Here is a 16687-nt window from a genome sequence, read left to right on the forward strand (position 1 = left end):
AAGCCCAGGCTGGGCGCTGGACATTTATCTTGCCGCGGGCCGGCGGGCCGGGCCAGGCGCGGGCTGCGGCGGGCCGGGCCGGCGGCGGCGGCGCTGCCCTGGCGGCCGAGCGGCGGCAGGTGGCGCTGTGAGCCCGCGGAACAGCGCCCGGCCGCCCTCCGCCATCAAGCGCTCGGCCGCCTCCCCGACAGCTCCTAAAATGTCGACTTTGTGGGAGCATAACTGCGCTTGGAAGCGCTGAGATGGTTTTGACGAAGGGCGATAGGTTTGAGGGTGCTTTCCCCCCACTTATCTCCGAGTTTTTTCCCATTTTATCCGGCCGACTTAGCGCCGTCAGGGTGGCGTTTGCCGTCTGGCCACGCTCAGTGCACTCGTGGTGAAAGTAAAAAGCTTGGTCTGCACCAAGGTTACGCTGTGCATTTTTTATTCTCGAAATACCGAGACATTTTCTACTATGCGATAGAGACGGATGGAGCCCTGGCACCGAACTACCAGCTTCTCTTTTTCTCCCTTACCCCAAACCTTTGCCCTTCTCTGAGCCTGCAAACACGGTATCCTGATTTCCCGAAAGGCTGGTGTGAAATGAAATATTGGGAGAAAGGGGGAATTGAAGGGTTCGGGCAGGATGTGAGAGGGTCTCCCCGGCTCAGCCTGAGAGGGGAGCGCCCGAAGAGCTTCACCCTTGGAGCTCTGGGGCCAAACCGATGGATTTTCCAATGTCCTTGTCCGCTCCGCGTGGCTGAGACAGACGTGCGGGAAACCGGCAGTGCTGCAAAAATCTTGTTTGAAAATTATTTACCGGCGGGTGAAATTCTTCAACAGCTGTCTTTGATACAAATAAAAAGCCCTGCTTGTGTCCGAAGCAATTTCAGCTCTGTGGGACCCGTTGTGATTATATTACACAGATGTGAGAAGGCTGATGCTCTGCAAACTTGACATGTCTCTCAAAGTCATTCCTAACTTGTTCTCGCCGTCTATTTTGTTTCCTCGAATCGTTTTCCTATTTTTTTCTTTTTTTTTTTCTCCCCCCCCCCAACTTTGCTTTTGTTGGCTCCGGCGTCTTGAGAATGAGGCTTAGTGTGGAGTTGTGGAATATTTTCAGATGGCAATTGCCAAAAGAGACTGGGGAAAAAAGTAATTGGAAGGAAAACAAATGCAGGAGGAAAGGAAGCATAAAATATGGGCTGAAGTATAAACGTTGTATTTTGTAAGTTTAAGCCAGACAACTAAACAAATCGCTGCATAGTATTCTGTAACAGAACTACTTTCTCTGCATCTTACTTACATTTCCTTAAATCAAAGCCATTCTCTTTATATCGAAATTCAGCACTGGGTATGCACTGAGCTAGTTTTTTCCCGCACTGATTCAAAGATTTAATTCTTTCTAGGGATAAAGACTAACAGCCACTCCCTGCTTTCTAACAAGAGCCTTGCTATCAAATGTTTGTCTACAATGGCATTGCTAAACTTATTATGATTAATTTTTTTTTTCCTTGGGCAGTAAAATTATACTGAAATTAAAAAGTGTTTATGCATCGTCATACTAAGTAATAACTTGGCACAGCATGTTCCATTATAATCGTGGATAAATTATGGTGAGAACAGATTCCAAACCAACAAAATCTTCTCTAGTATGAACCACATCAAGATACTGCTTAGTACACAAGCCATAATCATGTAGTGCTCCCAGGTCGCTTATAACTTACGAGCACCGTTTTATCACTACATTTTACTTCCCGGAAAAGCTCAGTGCCAAAGAGGGGTAGTCCAGAGCATACAAGGAAAAAAAAAAAAAATACAACTAATCCATCGTAGAGGATTATTCGTAAAGCATGTGAGAATATTGCCATGACCAAAAACTTGAAATCTGCGCCTGTTCACCCTTTCTCGATTAGAAAAAAAATAAGTTCAAATGAAAAGCGCGTTTAAAGGCTCGGGGATTCAGCTAATCCTGTAAGCGACAGAACGAGAGGTTTCAGAGGATATTTTAGAAGCAGAGTTATGCCTAACTCGCACAGGGTGGGGGGAGCCAACAAGGTGGCGGGGACCCATATCCAGGAGTCTTTCTAGCATTTATTCAGCGAAGGATTTTTAGATAAATCTAAAGGGTTGGCAGGAAAAAATAAGCTGAAAGCAAAACACATTTTAAAAAAACGTGGCGGCAATAAACACACGTAAGCAAAGGAAAATACATAAACGTGCAAATTGTAGAGAATCAGAGAGCTCGAAATACAGCTATCCAGACAATCTATTCGGTCCTACCCTATCCAAATTTAAGTCTAGACACTGGTTATATTTGCTGTTTCTTTTTTCTTGCATCTTGGTATGTTGTCACCAGAGGAGCAATTTATTGGTCTAATGCCATCTAATTCAGACTCTTTGATCTTTTTGGTCGTCGTCTTGTTTGCATCGCATTCGTTTAAGTTCTTGGGCCTCTATTCCCTTCCAGCAGCCTCTTCTGCCGGCACGTTCCCGCGCCGTGATTGCGACCGCAGGGATATTGTCTAATATTGGTGAATTGGATGAAATAACCGAAGGGGCTCTTTCGGCGGCTTCTCCCTTGTGCCTGCGAATAATAACTGCGTTTTCACATACTTAACACTTGGCAAACATTTACATACATCCACCACATCAGCATGCTCTGAAGCACCAGTATCTCAGGGATCTGGCTTTCAAGAATTGACTTGCTTCTGTCAGTAACCTGTGTTCATGGGGCTGCAATAACCACCACGCATAAAGGGTGCCAAAGGGTGCGCGGGTGTGTGTGCGGGTGGGTGCTGGAGGTGTGCAGGGGGGGAGAGGGTGCTCCACGTTTGCAAAACATAAAGTTTAGGGTCCGTGCGAAATATCGCCAAGAAAAATTTTAACTGGTGAGAAAGTCTTTGTACACGGGGCACCAAACTATAATTGAAAGGAGAATTTCCGGGGCAATTCCATTGTGCTTCTTCCAGTTTATGATGTGCAATACAGGCAGGCAGTAAAAGCTGTCTTTACCAAGACTCCCTGTCTGAGGGAAGGAAACTCATTTTACGATCCGTTTAAAGGAAGGGCACGGAGCAGCATCCTCAATGGAGAGCCATTCGCATTGTTGGGGATCCCAGTGTTTAGAAAAGCAGCAACTCTCCCCGTCATGCGAGCGTACCGCTGCCGCCGCACGCTCTGGACTGCAAGGTATGTAGGGCGGAAAGGTAACTCGGGCAGTACACAGGCGGCGGCGATTTGAAGCCATTTGCAGGCGATTTCTTCAACTCTACAGTTTCGGTTTATTCTACTTTTTCTTCTTGAGACATTCAGAAAGTTGAATCCTCTATTTTAATTTTTTTTTTTTTTTGGCCATTATTTGTGGCGGGTGGTAGGGGGTTTTTGTGTGTTCTGTTGTTGGGAGGGAGATTTTTGTTTAATTGGATGTCGTAGTTGGTTTGGGGGTTTTGTGTTGGGGTTTTTTTGTTTGTTTTTTTTTTTCTCCTTTCCTTTCTCGGGGAGGCTGACTGCGATTTTTTCACCCCCCCGGGGCTGACTGCTGGGTAGCGCTCTGCAGCGGATGGGGGGGTGCCCTCAAACCCTGTTGCCCCTGCGAGAAAACAGCGCGGGGCGGCGGGGGGGGAGCGATCCGCCTCCTTTATCCCTGACACATACAAATAAATTGGTAATTTTTTTTGTTTTGTTTTTTTGGAAAGGTTAACCATCAGATTTTTGCCAAGCCCCCCTGCTCGGGTGCGGCGCGCCCGGGGCCGGGCGGGCGGCGGCTGGAGGGCGCTGCCGGTCCCGGCGGCCCCAGCCCCGGGCCCAGCCCGTCCATGGCCGGGCACCGGCGGGCGCGGGGCCGGGCGGGCGGCGGCTGGAGGGCGCTGGCGGGGCCGGCGGAGGCGGCGGCGGCCCCGGGCCCAGCCCGTCCATGGCCGGGCACCGGCGGGCCCCGGCCGGCACCACCTGTGAGGCGGGCGGGGATTGGCGGGCGGCGTCACATGACCGGTCACGTGCTGCGGGGCAGCTCGGTCCAAAAAGAAAATGGGGTTTGGTGTAAATCTGGGGGTGTAATGTTATCATATATCACGCTACCTCGTAAAACCGACACTGAAGCCTGCCGGACAACAAATCACAGGTCAAAATTATGAGCTCTTCGTATTATGTGAATGCGCTTTTTAGCAAATATACGGCGGGGGCTTCTCTTTTCCAAAATGCGGAGCCTACTTCTTGCTCCTTTGCAAGCAACTCCCAGAGAAGCGGCTATGGACCAGGCGCGGGTGCCTTCGCCTCCTCCATGCCCGGCTTGTACAATGTGAACAGTACCATATATCAAAGCCCGTTCTCTTCCGGATACAGCCTGGGCTCTGATGCCTACAACCTGCATTGTTCCTCTTTTGATCAGAACATTCCCGTCCTCTGCAATGAGCTAACCAAACCCAGCTGTGAGAAAGCGGAGGAAAGCAACCTGCACAACCAGGCTGAGCCTAATTTCCGGATATACCCCTGGATGAGGTCTTCAGGTAGGGGCGAGCGGAGAGGGCTCGGAGCCGTGGCAGCCAGGCAAAGCGTGTCGCCAGGATTACTGTCAGCACAGCCTTTATGGTTTTAATTATAGCCGAGGCGCCATTGCGTAGAAAGCCCGTGGCATTGTATGTAAATGAGTATCATAAAACTTTTTATTGCCCAATTAATGGGTTCTAGCCTCGTAAATTTATTTAACTCCATTTGCTATGGAATTTTAGCATTGAGTTGATTTGCGCTGTTTGCTATGAAAAAGCGGAGAGTTGGCTGCGGGCTCCCAGAGCCCCCACGGATAAGAGTCTCCCCTACCCTCTTGTCGGAGTTGGGGAAAAAAAATCCCACTCGCTGGGTAAGGCGGAGGGGACAGAGGCGTTTAGGACCGAGGGACGGCATGTCGAGGACTTTGCCAGCCCGCGTTGCCGAGACGTGCCACTCTCGTCCCCCCTGCCCTTTCCACGGAGATAAGGATCTATAGAAATGTACTAAACAGGAAAACGGAGGGGGGAGGAGGGGGCTGGGGGACGAGTGTGTGTGTGTGTGTGTGTGTGTGTGTGTGTGTGTGTGTGTGTGTGAAAAAGGAGAGCTCTTTTCTGGAGCTAAATGCTATGTATTGTTTACGATCCAGGCGGGATGGGTGGGGGGAGCCCACGACATTAAAATAAAATAAATACAGCCCAGCCTTCCAGCTTTTTATTTCCCCTTGCGAAACGTGAAAGTCTGGAAGGTTTTAGGGAAATACATCGCCTGGGGGAAAAGTTCCTCCTCCCAAAAGCAATTTCCTCCCCCACCTCCTCTCCTGAATGCTTTCTCTTCACTTTTTCTAGGTCTCGAGCAACTTAATTTTTGCCCTGCCTGAGCAGGGCAGGTCGTGTGGCTGAAATGTCTTTGTTAGGGCAAAGTGGGGGGGCGGGTGGAAGTCGAAGAAGGGGATCGTTCACTCTGGCTCGGCCACTTTTTTGTTTATTTATTTATTTATTTATTTATTTATTTATTTATCAAAACAATCAACAAGAAAAATAAAAAGAGAAAACTTTCAACTTCTTGTCTAACTCCTGGCCGTGTGTGTGCCTGTTTTCAGGTCCAGATAGGAAGCGAGGGCGCCAGACCTACACCCGCTACCAGACTCTGGAGCTGGAGAAGGAATTCCACTTCAATCGTTATCTGACTCGGCGGCGAAGGATAGAGATCGCCCATGCCCTCTGCCTGACGGAGAGGCAGATCAAAATCTGGTTCCAAAACCGGAGGATGAAGTGGAAGAAGGAGCACAAGGAGGAGAGCTCCAGCACCCCGGCTCCCAACGAGCCCACGTCAGCTGCAGCCTCTGTCGAGAAAGTGGAAGAAGATGAAGAGGAGGAAGACTAAGGAGTCCCAGCCGAGGAAGAGATCTCTTAGAATAGTGTATGCACATGACAGTTGGAAAAACTCCCTTTAAAGGAGAAAGGAAAAAAAAAAAAAAAAAAAAAAAAAAAAGACTTACGTTTTTATTAAAAAAAAAAAAAAATCAATCCCCTTTAATAATCATCTTAAAAGCGAGCGTTTGCAAACATGAAAACATTTCTTGGGTGGGCTTTCCAGCCTTCTCTCCACTCTCCCATACTCCCCAAACCTGCCCTATGCCGAACTTTTCGGTAATATCTCCTAAGAGCATCTTACCATCAGTTTGGTTTTTTTCTTCATTAACCCAAACCTGGGTGGGCTTCTTCAGGGGACATTTCAAGGGGAGAACTGCTGCTTGCACAGATAGTAAACCATGACCTTCCGAAGTAACTACCTGACTCCATAGTCCAGATCGTGTTTAAGGGGAAAAGTGCATTAGGCTCACATTAAGAAAAACTACCTAATTTTGAATAAGTAGCTCTGCACTTCTCTTTTTGTTTTCTTTTTTTTTTTTTTTTAATTGTTGTTAGAAAAGTATCATAAGTAACAGCTACACTAACAAAAGGTTAAACAGCAACTAAGGGGGGGAAAATGTTCCACAAACCACTACAAACTACAGCAATTATTTGTACTACCTATTTTCCAGACTACCTACCTATATATCTTGCTCTGCCTACCTATCTTCGAAAGTATACTGTATTTTAGTAGTCAAAAGGATGTTACAAGATTACTAATGTGAATCGCAAAATGCTTTTAGACATGTAAGTGTAGTCGTTCGAAAAGCACGCATCAATAGCTTTGGCATAGAATTTGGTACCGAAAAGTCTGAATATATTTAAATTTAAAATAATATATTTATTCCAAAGCAATTATAAATGAAAACCATATGCTGCAATACATCTTTGTTCTCGATTTTTTGCTATTCTGAGAGAGGAAGCAAACACACGCCAATATTGTACAAAGCGGTTTAATATCTCCCGTTGGCTTCTACCTTCAGCTGCTTCTGCTAAAGGCCGTTTTCTTACTCTGTGTTGATCTTACTTAATATAGCGGAAAGTGTTCTTTGAAAAGTGAATTTAAATGATCATGTAACCACCTTTAAAAAAAAAAAAAAACAACAAACTGTTTGTCCTGATTATCTGAAAGTGTTAATATGTAATACCATGAATTTTCCTGCAATAGTAGATATTGTAATTTTTTTGTCATTTATATTCGTCTTGAACCTCATTTGTAAGATCATGTCATAAATTGGGAAGTATGTAATTAATTTGGAAACTTCGTAGCATGATGTATTGTTAAGAACTCTGTATAAATCCGTCTTGAAGGTTTGGCTAAAGTTTATTCACAAATTGTATGTTACAATGTGTTTCGGTGTGTTCGTTGTGAACATTTGGGTATGCCGTGTAAGTATTGGAAGTGGGAAAAAAAATGTCTGTGAACTCTCTTTGGAAGTGATACCGTGTTCAACTATCTCCCACGATAAATGTGTTTTATGTTACACAGAAAATAAATATGCTTGTTGACAAGGAAATGCGTTTCTTTATTAAGGAACCAGTTCGAGGGAAGCAAAAAAAAAAAAAAAAAGTTACATAGACAAATATAGAAATTAGACCATCTAAACATTTTTTGAAGGGAGTGGTAATCTGAACGGGGAAAAAAAAAACAGCAAAAAACAAAAATCACAACAAAACCCCAAGGTGATGAATTGATAGGAATCAGTCAATATCTCTATCTCTACTTTGTGATTTTTTTTTCCCTAGCGTTGTTGATTAATAAAGCGGAAAGCCTTTTTTATGGGAGAGCTTCCTTCCACCGTGTTCCCGTGTCCTCTTGCAGTCATAACCCCAGTCCAGACGATCGGCGATCAAGTTGAAATCGCACGCAGTGAAAGAATATTTTGTAAAGAACAGAAAGTGAAATGCGAAACTTCCAAGTGTAAATGATCTGATCGGGTACATATGTGGTTTGTGTGCGCGGCTTTCGGGGGCCAGGGGGCATCACGGTGGCACGAAAATGGGGGGAAATTGCCCCGCTTTAGAAAACGTCTTATTTTTGCCAGGTACAACGTAATGTCAATGAGGTCCAATAGTCCCTCTTTTTCTTTTTTTCTAATTAAAAAAAAAAAAAAAAAAAAAAAAAAATTAACCCGAAAAGTCCTTTTATTCGGCCGGATAAATACAGGTAAGACCTGGAGCATTATTTGCCCTGAAGTTCCCTTTTTTCTGCTACACTCCATTCCTGCTCAACGCACTAATTGTAATTTTAATAAAATTAGTACAAAGTCCAGGTCTTTTAAAAAACTCCAGGGCTGCCTCTGTGGTAAGATGGCGCCTCTCTAAGACCTGCCTCTTCTTAGTGATGAGGAAAAGGCCATAAATCCGTTGTTGTTTATGAAAATTTACAACTTTGCAATACAACTTTATGAGTTGTTCGGTTTTTCCATTGGTCGTTGTCGGTCATGTGGATGGTAACCGTGAACATGAACTTTTTTATAATTTCCCTTGCGAGAATAGAGCCGCATTCTTTTGCTGAGCTCTGTCCTGCTTCGGATCTCTCTGGCTTTCAATCCCCATTTCATTTGTTCTTTGTAAGGCAATAGTGAACAAAGTGTGCGGAGGTTCGGCATAAGCAGCCGCCTAGAACACAGATCCGGGATGGCAATTTCCAGTTCCCCCGCTGGAAGGTGTGGCATATTGGATTCAAAGCACTGGCGTGGCAGATTTTCAACTTGCAACCTGGCTAATTTCCTGCTTCTTCTGGCACCAAAAGGAGGGCGATTCGTCTCCTGTGCAGCCAAAGCGACAGCTGTCAAAGTCGCAGGGGCTCCTGTGAGCCAGAACCTAAAAGGTGAGAAATGTATATGACAGTACTGTAAGCAGGGAAAAATTGTTTAATACGTTTGAATATTAGACATGTGCAATTAAACCAAATGGAAATGTTACCGGCCAAAAATAGAGATGGCTGCAGCTCAGTTGATTTTGACTTAACCAGTGCATGCAAAAATATGCCTAAATAAAATGTTTATTTGATGTGATTTAGCAAGGAAGAGGTGATTTATTTTTTTTTTTCCACGAAGTTGATTTCTTTTTGCGTTAGCCAAGGGTATGTTGTGACGTCCAGGTTATTTTCTATTAATTCAGTTTTATAAGTGGAGGGGATTTTTTTTTCCCAGAAAGAGGGGGGAAAAGTGATATCCCCAAACAATTTTGAATATTAATTTGCTGCATTAACTCATTAGCTTAAATTTCATTTGCGGTTGACGAAATTTAGATGTAATTTATTTTTTACTATTTCATAAAAAAAAAAAAAATCAAACAGCACAATGTCTCTTAGCTTCTCTGCCGTGTCCGGGAGGAAGGTTATTTCTAGACAGGGGGAAACAGCGCGAATGTATCTTAGATTTTCTTTATCAGATCAAGCGCTGCTTGCGTAAATCCCTTGCCCCGCCGTGGGTGCGTTGCCGGCGGTTCGCGGCGCGGGCGGCTTGCGCGCCTCGGCTGCGCGGAGCGGGCTTGGCGGCGGCTAAACCCATTCCAGCGCCGGAGACGGAGCTTTCCCCCCCCTTTCTCTCCTTGTTGTGACTGTTACGGTGCGGCGCTGGGGCGGGGGAGCGGCGGCCGGCGGGCCGGTGCCCCGCGGTGTGTGCCGGCGGGGGGCAGCGGGGACCCGGGGACGGCGCCCCCGGGACCCCCCGCCGCTGCCGCCCGGCTCCGATCCCGCCTCCTCACGGCGAAGGAGAGGCTCGGAAGGGCTTGAAGCTGCGGCCCCGGCTCTGCCAGCGCCGCCGGGCTGATAAAGCACTGCATTTGCATTGCATTGCGGTATCCGCCGGACTGGAGCTGCAGTGAGCGCCGGATTATTTATTGCGGGTCGCGGGTGCTCAGTGCTGCCACGGCGTGGCGGCGCGGCGGAGGCGGGCGCGGAGCGGAGCGGCCCCCGCAGCCCCTGGAACAGCAGCGCTGGCAGCCTGCGCTGCTCGGGGGAGCCCAAATAAAAGACCGAGAGGGAAAAAAAAAAAAAAAAAAAAAAAAAAAAAAAAAGATGCGGCCTATCTTTTTTTTTTTTTTTTTCTTTCTTTTTTTTTTTTCTGTGGGAATATCGGAGCTCACCCCCGGGCAAAATATTCCGGCAGGACCGGCTCTGCCCACTCCCCTTCCCCTCCGCTTCTACCTCGGTGTGTGTCAACTGCAAGTCACCACGGTGGGAGCCGGCTGGGGAGGAGCTGCCCGGGTCCCCCCGGCCGAGCTGTGTACCCCGCCAGTCTAAACAACGGTCCGCCTTGCCCAAACTGTTTGGATTAGGAGCTATTAGTTAAAGGTTGGTTTTGATGACGCTGGCGAGCACGAGAATGATTTTAAAGTGGTTTTATATACGAGGAGAAGGAGGCTTTTAAGTTTAAGAGGGTAACTAATCCCGCACCTGTATCCGAAAGTGGCTGGGGTCGCGGACGCGCTTTCGGCGGGAGGAGGAAGGCGAAATGTTCTGTGAAGGAGGTGCTGGGGGTGCGTGGAATTATGAAAACAAATAAACGGGTTATGAAATGCACAGGTATCGTGAAGTGTGGCTGTTACGGTGGCAAAATGCAGCGACTGGCTTTTTTTTCTGCTTTCCAGAGTGGGGGTGGGAATGGTGAAGGAAAACTGGTGCGAAATGTGTCCAGGCCGGACATTTCCTCGGCAGACCTGGGGGGTAGCAGATTATTGTGATTCGGGGTTTTCTGGGGTAGGGGGAGGAGCGGAAAGGACGCCTGAATGTGACTGAAGCAGAGATTGCGGTGCAGATTGTTTAGCTGTCACTGTAACTACCCGAACACGACTCAGTCAGGCAAACGTGCAGATTTCATTCCTTTCCATATTATGGGATCAACGAAGAAATATTTTCGCTGCCTGCGGTTGTGTTTTCACAACTTGGTTTGGATGCAAACAGCAACTTGAAAAACGGGAAAGAAACAAAAAGAAATAGAGGGGGAGGGAAATCCGAGTGTAACCGATGCTATAAAATGTAAATATAACTAAGCCTGGAGCGAGTTCTATTTTAATTTTTGTTTTGGTCTTCGTGTGATGGATTCAAACAAAAGATTGTCTGCCCACAACTTTTTAGAAGTAAGGCCGGTGGCGTTTGTTTGTCCCGAGTATTCATTTTTTCATGGTGCGTTTTCGTTCTGACCTAAACTGGCGAAAATAAGCTCTTTTAAAAGACTTTTCGCATTTAGCGTTCTGTGTATGAGTGATTGCTTGTTGGTGTTTCCTCCTTTTAAAACTCCATTCTCACTGAGTAAAAAAACCTTATTTTTTCCGGAGAAATCTGCTTTTCAGGAAATACGTGTTTCTGAAATGACCTCTCAAAGCATGCAGCTAGTGAGCTGTAATTCTACCAGGTGTGTTTGTGGATTAGCTGGGCTGAAGGGGCTAAGGAAGTTGAAAAAAAACCCGAAGGCAATCAACATCTGAATGTGAAAGTCCAGCTGAGACTGCAAACAATACAAACTATTGTGGAGCGATGTTTTAACTCGCTACTGTTTTATAGGTATCGTAATCTGCCCCCGGAAATGAGACAAATAGTCTCCCAACAACAACAAAACTCTTCTTTGAAAGCTGCTTTAGGAAACGGTGCTCGTACGAATGTCACTTTACGTGACAGAGCGCGTTTAAAATTAGTCTATTCAATCTGTTGTAATGGGCGGATTATGAGTAAACACAGTTTAGAATTAACAACCTCATGTTATCTGCAGGAACTGCAGGGTTAGGGCTGAATTAAATGCGCATCAGCGAATTTCATCAGCACTGCTACTATCCGAGCCCTGGGCCAAGAATTATATTTCCGCTATGGGGTAACTGCCATATTGAAAAATGAAGGTGGAAATGTTTGTTTCGTGTATTGTTCTTCCCCTCTTAAAGACACAAATCCACGTTTAATCAAATTATTCTGAGCAGCAACGAAACCGATTGGCTTCTGCTGACTCATTAGCGGAGTTGTATTAATTAGGAATAGTCCTACTGGCTCGTTTTTGAATTTGAGTGTTTGATTCCCTCAGCTCTACTCTGGCGGGAGGAGGGTAGACTTGGGGAGAAGAGACACATACAACTTCATCTGGGCTGCCGGGGGGCGTCGGGAGCCCATGCGGCTCTTCCTGAGGCCTCCTCGGGCACTTGGTGCAAATCAAAAACCCCACTCCCCAGAAGGCCACCTCCCCAACCTCCTAATTACGGGGATGTTCATTAATATACGAGACCTCTTCCACTGCAGGACGCGTTAGCCTCTCTCACAAAAGCTGGGTTCTGCGCTGGGGCGGGCTCCCTGAGCTCCGAAGGGAAGCCTTAGCGGAGGGGCAATTTTAGACTGGATGGATAAATAAATACGTTTTAGAACAGCTTAAAAATTCTGGGATGCAGCTGTGGCATCCCGAGGGCAAAATGGAGAGAGGCCGCCTCCCCCCTCGCCCCCCACGCTGCGCGGCGCTCCGCTCCCCCTTTCACGTGCTCCCTCCGCTCCAAAGTTTCCCTTCGCAGCATCCTCCACCTCCGTCTCCTTCCCTCCCTCCTCCTTCCCTCCGCCGGAGAGCCGGGGGCTGTTCGCCCACCCTTCCCACGGGGTTGCGCGACTCCCCTGTCGTGGGGCCTCCAACTTTTAAGGGCGCCCCCCGCTACAAACACCTCCAGCAGCTCTGGGGGGGCGTCCCCGTTAGCCGCTCTCGCACCGCCGGGAATTATCGCTGCTGCCGGTGTCGCTCCGGCCGGCTGTTTTCCCGCGCGGGGGCGGTGCCGCGGCGGGGGCGCGGCCGGTCCCGCGGGTGCGCGGCGCGGCGCGGGGGGCGCGGGGCGGCGCGGCGGGGCCGGGGCTGCCGGTAACTTGGCGGCGCGGTGGCGGCGGCCCCGGGGGAGCGGGCGCCGCGCGCGCTCCCATTGGCCGCCCCGCCGTCAGCTGCTCCTATTTTCTGCTGTCGCTTTTGGCGCTCGGCCATCCAGAAACAAACCACTTCGATGACTCCTAATAGTTATCGCCAGATGTACTAATACACAACAAATCACGGTCCGGGAGAGGGGGAGAGCAAATGAGTTCCTATTTTGTGAATCCCACTTTCCCGGGGAGCCTGCCCGGGGGCCAGGACTCCTTCCTCGGGCAGATCCCCCTGTACCCGGCGGGCTATGATGCTCTCAGGCATTTTCCGGCTTCGTACGGGGCAAGCAGCCTGCAGGACAAGACTTACACCTCACCTTGTTTCTACCAACAGTCCAACACCGTCATTGCTTGCAGTCGGGCTTCCTATGAGTACGGAGCCTCTTGTTTTTATTCGGACAAGGACATTAGTAGCGCCTCTCCTTCCGGCAGTGGCAAACAGAGGGGGCCCGGGGACTACCTGCACTTTTCTCCCGATCAACAGTACAAAACCAGCGGCGGCCAAGCCAAAATTATAAATGACGAAGGCACCGACCGGAAGTACACGAGCCCTGTTTACCCCTGGATGCAGCGGATGAACTCCTGCGCTGGTAAGGCATCTCGGTGCAGTCAAGGGCGGAGAGGGGAGGAAAAGGAAAAGTTTCTTTTTTTTTTTTTTTTTTTTAAATTTTTTTTTTCTTCCTTTTTTTTTTTTTGTTGTTGTTGTTGTTAGATAAAGTTCAGATTGCTGGAGAAATACGGTTCCTGCAGGGCCATATGTAACATGAAACCTTCCCAGGTTTAGACCTGGCACGTTGGCACCCAGGGAATGGTGGCCAAGATCCCAGTATGTAGGTTTACTGGTGAAAGTTACAGGGGAATCCTTGGAAAATAGGGGGTGGGGTAAAAAAAGAAATAAAAAGGAACAAAGCACTTTTATCACTCTCTTAAAGCCACCCCAAAGCCTCTGCTCTGCTTCTTCATTGTCAGAGAGCAATGCATGGAATATGCCCTCTGTACTGAGGATCCAAAGCATTTGTGGTACATTCCTCCTCGCCCCCCTCCCCCAGCTCATTAGCCTGTGAGTATTGGATATTGAGAGCACGTTTCTGGGGCCGTGGGCGCACTTCCATGGCATCGTGAATTTTTTCAGACTTAGGAGTGAACTTCACATAATTGAACTATTCTGTACGGGAGTGATGCTGGGGGAATGGGGGGGTGGGGGTGGAGTGGGAGGGTTGTATTGGGATGATATTTATTTTTCATAATCCCAAATTTAAACCTTTGCCTCAAGTGTTTGCAAATGACTCGCCTTCTCTCCCATCCTCTCAAGCTTATATTTGCTGCAGGGTAGGTTTCACTCCTTTTTTTTTTTTTTAAAATTAAAGTTTTAGCAAGACCATTCCGATGCTGCTTTGCATTCAAGAGCAATAAATTCCGGAGCAAATGGCAAAACGCTCTTGCATGATCTTCAGCTAATGTCTATAATTATACTTAGAGACCTTCTGTAGTCCCAGCCATGGCAATGGCTGTGTGTTTGTGTCAACACAGCCACATGTGCGTGCACACACACACGCACAGGCACATGCGTGAGGCTTCCCGGGCAGCACACGTGTGCCTGTGCCTGTGTGTGCGCCAGGCTCCCAGCGCGCACAGAGCAGCCTCTGCTCAGCTCTGCTCGCACCGTGCTACCTCCTGCACCTTCCTCAGGTCCTCCTTAAAGCCTCTTTTTATCCCACTTACCCCGCCACCGTAAGCACACTGCACATCCGCATTAACAGTTCGTCAGGCAGGAGAAAAGGAAAAGAGATAATTAAAAAAAAAAAAAAAAGTCTCCAGGAAACCAGAGCAACTTCCCCACTCCCCGTGATTGTGCCTGCAAAAGGAGGCAGAATATACTAATCGCTCTTTCTGGTCTGAAATCACTGGGCCCTGTCCAATGCGATCGTTTTGTCTTTACTTCTACAGGTACAGTATATGGAACACATGGGAGACGAGGGAGGCAAACTTACACCAGATACCAAACGCTAGAGTTAGAGAAGGAATTTCATTTTAACAGATACTTAACCCGAAGACGACGCATTGAGATTGCAAACGCTCTCTGCCTTACTGAACGCCAGATTAAAATATGGTTTCAAAACAGGCGGATGAAATGGAAAAAGGAAAACAAATTCATAAATTCCACACAGCCCAGCAGCGAAGAAACAGAGGAAAAGTCAGGGGAGTAGAACCACGTTTAATAAACGCTACCAGGCCTTTCCTTAGCGCTTACTACTGCTACTACTACTATTATTATTATTATTTACCTTGTGTTCCTTCTGCTACTGAAATCCTATAGGTTTGTCACAGTCTATTAATCCCCAAAAGGCTTGGTTAAAAGATGTACATTTGCAATCATCTGTGACTTGCTCTAATATATGTGGAAGCCCCAGCTTTTGAGCTATAGGCATGTATGTATGTAACCACCTTCTCAAAGCATATATGGCGTTGGTTAAAGTATTAGAGAATTGGCCCAGCATTTTAAATATATGAGATGAGCATCTGTGTGTGGGTGAATGTCCCTGGTGTGCTTGTGTAAGAAAAGAAAAACAAATTATTTTTATTTTTTTCTCTTTTTTTTAAATTAGAAATCCTCATATTGTAGAAAGACAAGAGATTTTAGAAAATATTTGGTTGATGTTTTTGCTAGCTCCCGCCATGGCGGCCCATCTCGTTATGCTGTGTTTAGGAGTTTATGATCTGCAGGGGGAAAATAACTTTTAGTTATGTTTAAGATATTTAAATAGCAAAAAGAAGAAAAAAATCTTTTAAAAAACGTCATATAAATCGCTGTGTAAAAACTTTCAGTTAAAGCGGAGATGAATTTCAGGGAGATTTTTTTTTTAAATGCCGCTAAACTGCTTAGTCTGCACTACTAGAATTGAAGTAAAAACTCGGCGTTAAACTTCACGGGAAGCGAGGGAAGAGGTTTCAAAGCGGGCAATTTTCTGTGGTTCCCGTTGAGCTTACGCTAAGGTTTTGGTAAGCTCAGCTCTGCACTGAAGGGACTTTGAATTATGGACTACATTTATTGGGGCTTCGTGAGCTTAGATCGATCTTTTTTCCTTTTATCTGTCTTTCCGTCTTTCTTTCTTCCTCCCTTTCTTCCTTCCTTCCTTCCTCTCTTTCTTTCTTATTTGAAGAAAAGGTCTTATTAACTCGGAGATTTTCTTTCCTGCTTCTGCGGTATCTTAATTCACATTCGCATTACTTAGCACTGGAAAAAATAAATTGATACTTTGAAGAAAATAGCTGCCATAAAATGCTTCCACTTCGAGGTTTGCAGAAGTAAAATAAGCGCAGCAAAAATATTGATTAATATATATGTTATATCTCTCTATAATATATTGCGTGTGCATGAGTGTGCATGTGAAGCTGTGTGCAAATGCACTTGTATACGCACCGAGGCTCTTTTGTTTGGAAGGCAGCACAATTTGGGCTACAACTCTAAATGTTTTAAAAGCCAAATCTGGAGAACATAATGCAAAATGGCTACCGCCGCATTTAGAGGATTTTTTTTCCTTCCGAGAGGCGATGAAATAGCGGCAGCCATAAAGTCGCCTGGAATTTGACCCCCTAGTTGGAAAAACGCTGCACGATATTTATCTTTAATAGATATCTACCATTTCGCATCGGCAGGACCCAGCTGCCTTTCGAACTCTCCGGCACGGGAATAAGTGCGGGGGAAATTATAAATACATATACAATATGTAGAATGGACACAAGCCTTGCCCGCGCCCGAGAAGGGATCGTATCGGATTTGAGAACTGGCGTAAATAAGCCCCGCACGGAGGAGAAGGCAGGCACAAAGCGGAGCGCTCCCTGCACGCCCATCTCCCCGGCGGCCGGCTCGGAGGAGCGATGCCCGCCGGCCCCGCAGCCTGGCCGCCGGTCGGCGGTGCCGGTG

The 16687-nt window shown here is 47.0% G+C and overlaps 3 protein-coding genes across 4 annotated transcripts in view; all 3 read left to right on the forward strand.

Annotated features, from left to right (window-relative positions):
* The first annotated feature begins 3965 nt into the window (after positions 1-3965).
* HOXA7 (homeobox A7) lies at positions 3966-7396 on the forward strand. The gene is made up of 2 exons (XM_056485879.1): positions 3966-4487; positions 5567-7396. The coding sequence occupies exons 1-2, from the start codon at positions 4112-4114 to the stop codon at positions 5848-5850; spliced, it is 660 nt and encodes a 219-aa protein (XP_056341854.1). The 5' UTR covers positions 3966-4111; the 3' UTR covers positions 5851-7396.
* Positions 7397-8006: 610 nt separating this feature from the next.
* HOXA3 (homeobox A3) overlaps positions 8007-16687 on the forward strand; it is a 45920-nt gene continuing 37239 nt past the window's right edge. For both annotated transcript variants that reach the window (XR_008839967.1, XM_056485873.1), the window contains exon 1: positions 8007-8712. Coding sequence is in view for 1 of the 2 variants with exons in the window: in XM_056485873.1 (XP_056341848.1) it covers positions 8520-8712 (193 nt within the window). In the remaining variant the exon portion in view is untranslated. The remainder of the gene's footprint in view (positions 8713-16687) is intronic.
* HOXA6 (homeobox A6) lies at positions 12722-16193 on the forward strand. The gene is made up of 2 exons (XM_056485877.1): positions 12722-13352; positions 14710-16193. Exons 1-2 carry the CDS (start codon positions 12917-12919, stop codon positions 14967-14969), a joined length of 696 nt encoding a protein of 231 aa, XP_056341852.1. The 5' UTR covers positions 12722-12916; the 3' UTR covers positions 14970-16193.

The sequence above is a fragment of the Oenanthe melanoleuca genome, chromosome 2, assembly GCF_029582105.1.
Source record: "Oenanthe melanoleuca isolate GR-GAL-2019-014 chromosome 2, OMel1.0, whole genome shotgun sequence".
Classification (NCBI taxonomy): Eukaryota; Metazoa; Chordata; class Aves; order Passeriformes; family Muscicapidae; genus Oenanthe; species Oenanthe melanoleuca.